Below are 10,693 nucleotides of genomic sequence, written 5' to 3' on the forward strand. Positions count from 1 at the left end.
CGTCACTGCCTGCTATAAATACACCATGATTCCATAATCTAGACAGGCTATTCAGGCTAAAAATAAAACCCACCACTATGCACAGAAAAACACAGTATCACCTCAGTGGCTTAGGGTTAAACCAAGTATCATGATAACATTAGCTCTTCAAGGACTCCAGTATTTTACTGCACATCAGTTGACTACATCCATGTCCATCCCCTGCTGCACTGCAGCCACATGCTTTTCAGGACACAATTCCTCTGAAAATCAATCAGAAACGTCTCTCTCTCTCTGCTAAAGTCACCGTCTTTGGGTAAGTCATACCAGACTTTTTCATGAGCTGCATTGAGGAAACGTGAGAGATGAGCCACTCCGAGGTTCAGTTTACCGGCTCCAATGGGAATGTGCTAGCATGGTGCTATGGTTGAACGCAATGGGAGCCTCGTTAAGGTGGTGTGCCGTGTGCAGTGCACCTTCGTGAGTTTAGCACCCCAGGAAACATGCACACGTGATTCGAGAGGTCCTTAGCACCACTAGTGCCTAGTCCTCTGGGACAATGGGTTAATATAAACATCCCAAAATACACCTCTCATGTAGGGTGTCACCTCTGCAGTGGGACTGGGGGAGAGGGGAATTTAAATGAGATTTTGTTGTTAAAATGTAAGCCTAACCATGCCTGGATTCATGAGTCCGATTAAAAATAAAATGTACCTAACTGAGGTGTCAAACTATGCTGGTTTGAGTGAAAATAGATTAGAAGGAGTGTCCTTTTTTTCCTAACGAAAACTAAGAACTGTTTTTGCTTCAATCTTAAATAATGGTTATTCATAAGCCAAATTACTGAATCACCAAAAATGATGTGGGTTTAATGCATCCTACAGCACCGAGAAAGACAGGCCCAACTTACCAGCAACCTCCACGATGTCTCCAGGCACGATTTCTTTGGCCTTGATCCTCTGAACGGTCTTCCTGTCCTGGCGGTAGACCTTACCCATCTCAGGCTCGTACTCTTTAAGGGCTTCAATGGCATCCTCAGCATTGCGTTCCTGTGTAGATTAGAAATGTTGACTGTTCGGTTACATATTACATACTGAAATAGATGATCTGATGACATTTTAGAAGCCAATTCAAATCAAATAAGCCAATTTGACTTTTCACCATCCCACAAACTGCAGATATGTGACTTCTTTAAAAGGCACAATCTGTCACTTCAACAGCCTAACCATGCCACTTTGTTTCATTAACTCTGATGGTTGTGCCTGTAAAAATGTAACCAAAGTCATAGACAGCAGGAACTATTTTAGAGATTGTGCATGACAAGGACCAGGGGATTCCCTTTGCATATTTTACATTCTGAAAATAGTCAATTTCTGTACTGATTATGCTTAAGAAAACAGAAGTGTAAGTTCTTAACACTGCGTCATTGGGAATGTCACATTTATGAGAACAGCAGCTAAATAAGAAAATCCACGTTTGTGTTTACTCAATAACTTGGAGGAATAGAATGCTTGGTTCTAAAGTCCACATTTCCTGGCCAGCTTCAACATATAAGTGCTTTTGCATCTATATTGCATGCTCTTTGGGGTTTTAGGCTGGGTATCTGTATAGCACTTTGTGAAAACAGTTTATGTGAAAAAAGATTTATGAATGACATTTTATTGATTGATATAAGTTAATAAAGAGCCTATAATTGTCTGTTGAGCATGGTAATTTAGGGCTATGGGGACAGAGGTTAAAGTCTACTCCATGGCACACAGTGGTTTGGATATCCCTCCATGGCACACAGTGGTTTGGATATCCCTCCTAGGAGCTGCCAGGCAGCGTAAGCAAAGTCAACCAGTGCGACAGACATTCTAACCGACACTAGAAATTGGGCATCAAAACTGAGTAAAAAAGACAACTATCAACTTGTTGTTTGAAACAGAGTGATTGACAATATTTTATGCTCATTCTTTGGCTGCGCATAAATGCTTAATGGATTGGATTCAAATGTTCAAGGTCATTTGCTCACAAACATGCCATCTATGTTGACAGACAGCTGAGGAAATGTAGCCTAGTTCTTCTGGACAAAAATCATGCAGGCCAGAAATATGCATGAGTTTAAACTGAATGAATAAATCCTAAGGGAGCATATAGCCTTTTTATGTTGCTACAGGCTGATTTTTCTTTGCAAAAACTGCAAATATGGATTAGAGAATGGCTAAGAGACCATTGTGTGTAAACATCAACATGTCTCAAATGTAGTCAATGACCCACTTCCTTCCTCTGCCCATTTACTTTCTATTGAAAAGCATGACATTAATAAGAGGAAAGCGTAAAGCAGACATGTGACCAGCAAGCAGAATGTATGAGATTTGTGGATACTCCTACCTGTAACTTTTTAATGGTGGCCTGTTTTGCCTATAGTCACTAGCTAGCAGTATACAAGCAAAACAAGAGTTTCTGAATACTTGTCATTGCAGCTCCACACAGACATTCAAGATACTGTAAAAGAGGTCTAAATGATGTAATGTAAGTTGCTCACCTGCCACACACCCACTATGGCATTGGCTATAAGAATGAGTAAGATTACAAAAGGCTCCACAAAGGCTGTGATTGTTTCTTCTCCATCCTCGAATAAGGCCAAGACCTAACGGTAAACAAGACAACGAGATGATCCATTATTGCACATAGTACAGGAGCACGTACCAACATTATTCCCCCTGGATACTTACTACGCGCTTACAACTATGAATTTAAATGATCATAATCATGTTAAGAAAGCTATGATTGAAGTATGTTGTGAAATAAGGTTGTACTAAATGTCATGGAGAAAGCATAGCTGTTAAAAAACAAACTTCATCCATGCCTGCCAATGGACCCAAACATGGTAGAATATACAATCTGAAATGACTAATTAACTTAGCAGTGGCAGTCACATTTATTTATTTTTTTAAATTAAAAGCTTTGAGCTAATAAGTGCAAAATTAACCATTAAACTCATTTTAATCTGGCAACATGATTTAATTTGAAACTTTTCTTCAACAATGTGTATTATAAGGAGGTGATTATTGAATCAGAATTTAATTAAATCATGCTGCCAGATTTAATTGAGGTTTATGGTAAATTTTGCACATAAATTGCATTTGCACTAGAAAACTGTCAATCAAACACAGAAAATAGAGTAAGGCTACAAAGCTTATAAAAGATGGACTGGATTTGTAATGCTGCATCAGTGTCAGCACATCACATAACAGTACGTTTGGCTAAATTAATCAGTATCATACACAGTATGCATATCAAATATGAGCAGTTGAAACCAACAGACAACCACCTTACCAACTCAAACAAACCCCCCACAAACATTAAACCAGTTACCAGGAGGACCACTGCTTCTGTAATCAATCACAACCCACACATTGTGCATTTAGTAAAGCTCTTCTCCAACTCAGCACTCCTCCTCTCTCACAAACAGGAGATAAAAACACTCTTCTGGGAGTGGGACTCATTTGAATAATGTCCCTCTTAACTGCTGAGAATAAGAGCACACGAATTCACTTCAACGAGACAAAGCTGCATAACACAGACACCATCATGAACAACCTGCTGCACCCGTTTATTACTCCCACAGTCAGATCTGACTTCATAACTGACCACCGGCCAAAAGTATGGGAGTGACGGGCATGGTGCATTCGTCTGGCGTGTGCCCTCCCACTGAAGGTAAGAGCCCAAATTTGGTCTTCAGTGGTGCCCTGTCCCCCGGACAGCAGCCACTGACACCTTCATATCGCACGGCTGTGCACACTACATACCAGCTCCTCTAAAAAAAAAACACACACACACAAGGGATTATAGATTCCAGCTCTTGAATCCTCCATATTGGCCTCAAAAGGACCCCATCTCCTCAAATCAATGCGCATGGTATCGGACACTAGATTTTCCAATGCAAAAACATCCGTCTGTCCACTACCTAAGAACATGAATAGTAAACACAGATGCAGCAGTACACTGATAATACTGTAGGACTATGGAATTTAGGCTAGATCACTGCATGCTGTCAGTTACATTTCCACCAAACCATTTAGCTTGTGTATAGGCAACTTACTACCAATAACGATGTAACGTTAAATGTCTAAACACGAGGCGAAAGGCACACTACCAGTGAGAACCCTGATAGAAGTGATTACGCTGAAAGAGTACAAGACGACTCAAATGTCTTGTTAGACACATGGTGATAGCAACTCGATTCAAGCAACTGCTGTTGTCACCATTCCTCAGATGTGTAGCTAGCCTTCTCAGCTGTTTAGCCACCTGATCTATGAATGTAACCTCAGCAGAGGCATAAAAACAGAAGACATTTGCACTTGCTGTCCACACCTCATGCCACGAGGCCAAACAAACTTTCCCTTTCCATTAGACAGCCCACTCCTTCTCATTAGCTTTTTTCAGTAACTCCAGACAGCAAGCATATGATCAGATGATTTAGGGGTTTGCTTATAAGGGGATTGACACATCTACATAATAAACCAAAGCAATCAAATGCATTAAAAAATATATTAATCTAAACCTTTACGGTGACAGCAAGAATACTGTGACTAAATTCCCCACAGTGACATGCTTCTAATACAGACATCAATCTATACTTGTCTAATGTAAAATTTTGGCTGATTGATATCAAGGGCTAGCCTATTAAAAGGGGGAAAACTGGCCCATGGCAAGCAGCAGCAGTACCACATTTTGTGTGCCCTAAACACCATCTCAGGAAGAAAAAAAATTGTCCAGGTGATATACTTACAAAAGATATACAAGCTGCCAGCAGAAGAATTCGTACAAGTAAATCTTCAAACTGTTCAACAACAAGCTCCCATAGAGACTTCCCTGTAGAATGAAAGGTGTTAAATGACATGAAATCAAGAAAATAATGCTGCATCACATAGGCTGCGTTTACACAGGCAGCCCATTCCGGATACTTTTTCACTAAATTGGTCTTTTGACCAATCAGATCAGCTCTTTTGCAAATAATTGGAGAAAATATCAGAATTAGGTTTAATTTTTACAATAGACTATTTTCAACAAGTGTTACCTTCTTCAGCTGGTAGCTCTGGAGACGTTCCAATCCAAAATGCATCAGGGAAAAGAGAACACACCATTAGGGAAAATGGTTTAGTAACGTTCTTACATTTTGACATAGCATGACATGGCATTGCAATTTGTTGATCTCCACCTCGGCTTTGACTACCACCGACCCCAATGACTCCCACTAACCCCCCATGTCCTGGTTTAGATTGTGCAAAGCTAAAACTTTGCCACCAGGAATTTTAAAAACAGGGACTTAATTTAATTGCTTTCACTGCGTGAAACCACAGCCTTGAGTTTGGCTGAGTCATTAACGGTAGCAAAAGCGTAGAGGGTAAGAACATTGCCCACTCAATGTTTGAATTCATGGTGGTGTAGGGATTCTATTTAACCCATCTTCTCAGAGGTCACCTTGAAAGTTGTCAGACATCCAATATATAATCTTGTGTGTATCTCTGACCTCCTCCCTATAGGCTGTCTCATTATCGTCAGTGATCAGGCCTACCACCGTCATGTCATCAGTCGTGCCCGGCCAGGGAATACAGTAAGGGACTAAGCACGCATCCCTGAGTGGCCCCTGCATTGAGGGTCAGCGTGGCGGATGTTGTTGCCGCCTACCCTCACCACCTGGGGTCAGGAAGTTCAGGTGGGAAAGGGCAGTGCGGAGTGCAGTAGAGATTGCGTCGTCTGTGGAAAAAAACAACTCGATTTATATTTTCCATGTCCAACCATGTCCTGAGAACATATGATATTACAGTTCTTCAGCTCACATTGATAGGATAGTCTTGATGGAGCTTGTCCAGTTTATTCTCCAGTGACTGCACGTTCGCCGACGTAGTCTCGTCAGGTATCCCGCACGTCAACCTCTAGAATGTTGCCTCTTCCTTTTACGAGTGTCTGTGATTTGGGCATGGTCCGGGATGAGCAGATGTCCTTCGCCGCCGACTCATTGAAGTACAAATCCTCATCCAAATCGAGGAAAGTGATCGCTGTTCTGATGTCCAGAAGCTCTTTTTGCTCATGTTAAAAAAAATGTTTTAAGATCATCAACAAAAAAATACAAAATAGCACAATTGGTCAGGAGCCGTAAAAATAAAATACACTTTTATTTTGAAAGTTTACACAAATACGGGTATGTGGACTACAGAAAACCGAGGGCCGAGCACGCCCCCATTCACATTGACAGGGCTGTGGTGGAGTGGGTCGAGAGCTTAGAGTTCCTCTGTGTTCACGTCCCTAAGGACCTATTATGGCCCAAACACACCAACACAGTTGTGAAGAGGGCACGACAACGCCACTCTAACCTCAGGGGACTGAAAAGATTTGTCATGGGTCCGCAGATCAAAAAGTTCTACAGCTGCATCACTGAGAGCATCTTGACTGGCTGCATCACTGCTTGGTATGGCAACTGCATGGCATCTGACCGCAAGATGTTATAGAGGTTAATGCGTACGGCCCAGTACATCACTGGGGCCGAGCTCCATGCTATCCAGGACCTCTATACCAGGCAATGTCAGAGGAAGGCCCTAGAAATTGTCAAAGACTCCAGCCACCCAAGTCATAGACTGTTCTCCTGGCTACCACACAGCATGCTATACCAGAGCGCCAAGCCTCCTGAACAGCTTCTACCCCCACACACACTTTCACATACGCTGCTGTTTATTATCCATCCTCAGTGCTTAGTCACTTTTACCCCTACCTACATGTACATATTACCTCAATTACCTCGTACCCCTGCACATTGACTCGGTACCCCTTGTATATAGCCTCGTTATTTTATTGTGTTAAAATTCCTTTTCCAAAAACTCTGCATTGTTGGGAAAGGGCTCGTAAGTAAGCATTTCACGGTAAAGTCTATACCCGTTGTATTCGGCGCATGTAACAAATAAAAGTGTACTACGTTGAAAGCTATTGTGTAGGCTACATTTTAAGAAATGTACTTAATAAGACATGTTATTGGAATTACTCAATAGAGTCTGCAAAACTTTAATTGGTCTCATGCTGGGCAACAGGTATAATACAGAGTGACTCCTTACTCCAACTCCATTTACTGCAATGCAAAACACTATATGGGATACTTATTGGGATGTAGAGAAAAAAACGTTACTACACGTCTCAGATACACTGGAATGGAAAATACTCAGTAGGGTTTTTACTAACCAAGTGTGTGTAGTTTGAGGGGGACTGTGTCATACATATCCAGCAGCACTTTGTTCTCCACCTCCATCGCAATGCACTGTAATAGACTTTACATGGGGTACATATTGGCTGGAGAGAGAAAACCCGTCTCAGCTATGGATGGGGTGGAGAACGAAGTGCTTCTGGATATGTATGACACATTCCCCTCAAAAACTACATATATTTGGTTAGTTAAGATCCTACTGAGCATTTTCCAATACACTTTAGCTGAGACAGGTAGAAAAGTTCTCTATAGCCCAAAGTGTCAACATATTATTTTTTCATTATTGGTGTAAAAAAATAAAAAAAATTGTTTAAAACATTTGCTTTAATAAATTATTTATTTTCTTTTGTTGGCACAATAAAAGTTGCCATTGACTAAAATGCTAATTCTTTTGAATGAGTTACCCACATTGCAATACGGGCTTTTATTCTGAAGGTTTCTTCATTACAATACACACGACGTCATAATTTGTGGTGCCGGCAGAATACTACTAAATAACCATCTAGAAAAACGACAGACCACAGGATCCTATGAACCAGCTTTCGTTTTAACTAACGTTAGTTAGCCAGCTACATGGGCCTGTGCGGGCGGCTATCCTGACCCAAATGCACAGGTCAGCGCAGCAGTCTTGCTGCCTGGTTTAAACACCCTTGAAAATGAACTAATTTGACAATTCCCCCGTGTAACTACTTCGTTCAGTAAATTGTGTAAATGTAAGATTGAAACCCACAAGGTAGTCTACGATGACGTCAACCAATGATCAAGCCGGGTGTGTGCTGACGTTTAGCTAATGAAGCGTTAAAAATAACTGAACTGGGAAATCTCAGACCAGTGCATTGAAGACCACTGGGAACTCGGGAAAAGAACGAGCTCCATCTGGGAAAATTCGTGTTGAACGGTTATCCAACAGAATTCCAGCCCGGGAACTCGGGCCTCTTTCTCGAGCGACAACTTTCAGACCTGAAAATCACTGACGTCATAATTTGACCTCTCCCCCCCTCCCCATAACAACAGACACAAATGACCGTACGTTATCTAGTCCAAGGTCACCCAAACTTTCATTATTTGAATCATCAACTGTGTAGTGCTTGGGCAAAAACCAAAACGTGTACCGGGGGAGTGCCCAGGACCGACTTTGGGAAACCCTGATCTCGTTCCCTTGCCAGTGAAATATAGTTAGCTTAAATACCGGTAAAAGTGTAGCTAGAGGTTCACGTACCGTTCGAGCCCCATTTCTCCTTCTGACGTTTCACCTGGTCCAAACCAAGTCCTGTGCTTTCGTTGACAGAAAAATCGCTATAAACTTCTTCAACACTCTTTGTGTGAGCGTTATCCATGGTGGACTATCTGCTCCTTATGTCAGTTGTATTTCGTTTAACGTTACTCAGTCGCCTCCGTCTCTTTAAAAGTCAACACTTTCAGAAGAAAAAAAAAATACAGCTTGCCAACTATGAAATATGCATTCAGATAACTGCCTGATGATACGAATAGTAAATTGTTAGCCTTATGAACGAGCTATTTGGAACGAAACATGACCCTTCGACGAATGTTGACGTTACTTTGGGTGTCCTCTTATCTCCCCAAAAATGGTGGAAAAGAAAGCCGCAATCGCCACTGTTGAGGGCTGCATTCACCCAGTCCAATCCTTGCGCTACCCTCGGTTTGCGTTAGGTCTACCGTCTCAGCTTCAGTGGTAACACACTGTAGTGCTCATCTGTTTTGTTCAAAAGTGCCTCAACACTGCCCCTTGCATGTTCAGTATGTGGACTACTCTCATTGGACGGAAGTAGTCCGGAAATGTTCTCAAAAGTAAGGATTTACCAAGAGTTTGATATTAGCAGTCAGTGACAAACACGGTCAAACAACAATACTCTGAAGTAATCTGAATATGATGCAGAAAATCTGGTTGATGCATTTCCCTTTCCCAGGATCAGTAGGCCCTAGCTCAGGGTTCCCCAACTCAGGGTCCAGAGGTGTCGACCTACAAGCTTTTATTCCAGTGCATCATTAACACACCATGTTAAAATAAAATGTAGCATGGGATTTAGTCTGGGCCATAATTAGCTGAGTCATAGGGCTGTAATATAAGCCTGCATGCTCTCCAGTGCCAGAGTTTGCTCTGAATTATTAAATTAGCTAAATAAAAAGCCATTAACTATTTACTGTGAACTATATCAATATACTTTGACATGGGATACTGACCAGGCTGGATATTGTCTATGGAAAGTCTATGTACCAGTCTAGATTGTGATCCACACTGAGTTTGCATACCTAGCCACAGCCATTATTTACGTACATTAGTATGACCAACAACAATGAGAGTGACTGGACCCTAGCAGCATGCACATATTTGAATGCACTCACCTCACCTGAAATCATAATTTGATGTGAACAAAGGCAGCATTTCTTTGTCAAACCAAGTGATGCAAAGCAATCACAGGCAAACTACTATGATGGCGTGTAGTATGTCAGCGAAGGGCACTAGGTTAAGATGACACCCCACTGTGTTTATTAGGGGGCATTCTTGTAACAGGACTGGCTTGTTTCATCTGTTGACACTTCTAAATGAAGCCTCCAGTGGGACAAGGCCGATCCTGTTGTTCAGTTATAATTCTATCCCAACCAGTTCCGAGCCAAGCTGCCTTCTAGAATTCACACGCGATCCATCTGGCACAGGGAGGGACCACTAACTGTGGCTGTCAGGACAGTCCGCAGTATATTGAGTTACACTACATGACAAAGTATGTGGACACCTGCTCGTCGAACATCTCATTCTAAAATCATGGGCAATAATATGGAGTTGGTCCCCTCTTTGCTGCTACAACAGCCTCCACTATTCTGGGAAAGCTTTCCATTAGATGTTAAAAACTTTCTTCCATTAAGCCACAAGAGCATTAGTGAGGTCGGGCAATTGGGTCTGGCTCACAGTCAACGTTCCAATTCATCCCAAAGGTGTTTGATGGAGTTGAGGTCAGAGCTCTGTGCAGGCTAGTTAAGGTTTTTATTTATTTAACTAGTCAAGTCAGTTAAGAACAAATTCTTATTTACAATGACGGCCTAGGAATAGTAGGTTAACTGCCTTGTTCAGGAGCAGAACGACAGATTTTTACCTTGTCAGCTCAGGGATTCGATCTAGCAACCTTTCGGTTACTGGCCCAATGCTCTAACCACTAGGCTACATGTTGTCTTCCACACCGATCTCGGCAAACCATTTCTGTATGGACCTCACTTTGTGCATGGGGGCATTGTTATGCTGAAACAGGAAACGGCCTTCCTCAAACTGTTGCCACAAAGTTGGAAGCACAAAATGATCTAGAATGTCATTGAATGCTGTAGCATTATTATTTCCCTTCACTGGAACAAAGGGGCCTAACCCGAAGCATGTAAAACAGCCCCAGACCATTATTACTCCTCCACTTAACTTTACAGTTATCACTATTCATTGGGGCGGGTAGCCAAACCCAGATTAGTCCA

At 41.9% G+C, this 10,693-nt stretch overlaps 1 protein-coding gene across 4 annotated transcripts in view; it reads right to left on the reverse strand.

Moving 5' to 3' along the window:
* LOC106585469 (sarcoplasmic/endoplasmic reticulum calcium ATPase 2) overlaps positions 1–8,958 on the reverse strand; it is a 29,738-nt gene extending 20,780 nt beyond the window's left edge. The window contains exons 1-6 of one of the 4 annotated variants that reach the window (XM_045706885.1): positions 5,808–8,428; positions 5,543–5,724; positions 5,045–5,062; positions 4,757–4,839; positions 2,507–2,611; positions 890–1,028 (exon numbers count right to left, since the gene is read on the reverse strand). In XM_045706885.1, coding sequence (XP_045562841.1) covers positions 890–977 — 88 coding nt within the window. In that variant the 5' untranslated portion in view covers positions 978–1,028; positions 2,507–2,611; positions 4,757–4,839; ... (1 more) ...; positions 5,543–5,724; positions 5,808–8,428. The other 3 variants (XM_014171704.2, XM_014171703.2, XM_014171702.2) reach the window with 3 other exon arrangements.
* Positions 8,959–10,693: the final 1,735 nt, after the last annotated feature.

This window comes from Salmo salar, chromosome ssa24, assembly GCF_905237065.1.
Source record: "Salmo salar chromosome ssa24, Ssal_v3.1, whole genome shotgun sequence".
NCBI classification, from domain to species: Eukaryota; Metazoa; Chordata; class Actinopteri; order Salmoniformes; family Salmonidae; genus Salmo; species Salmo salar.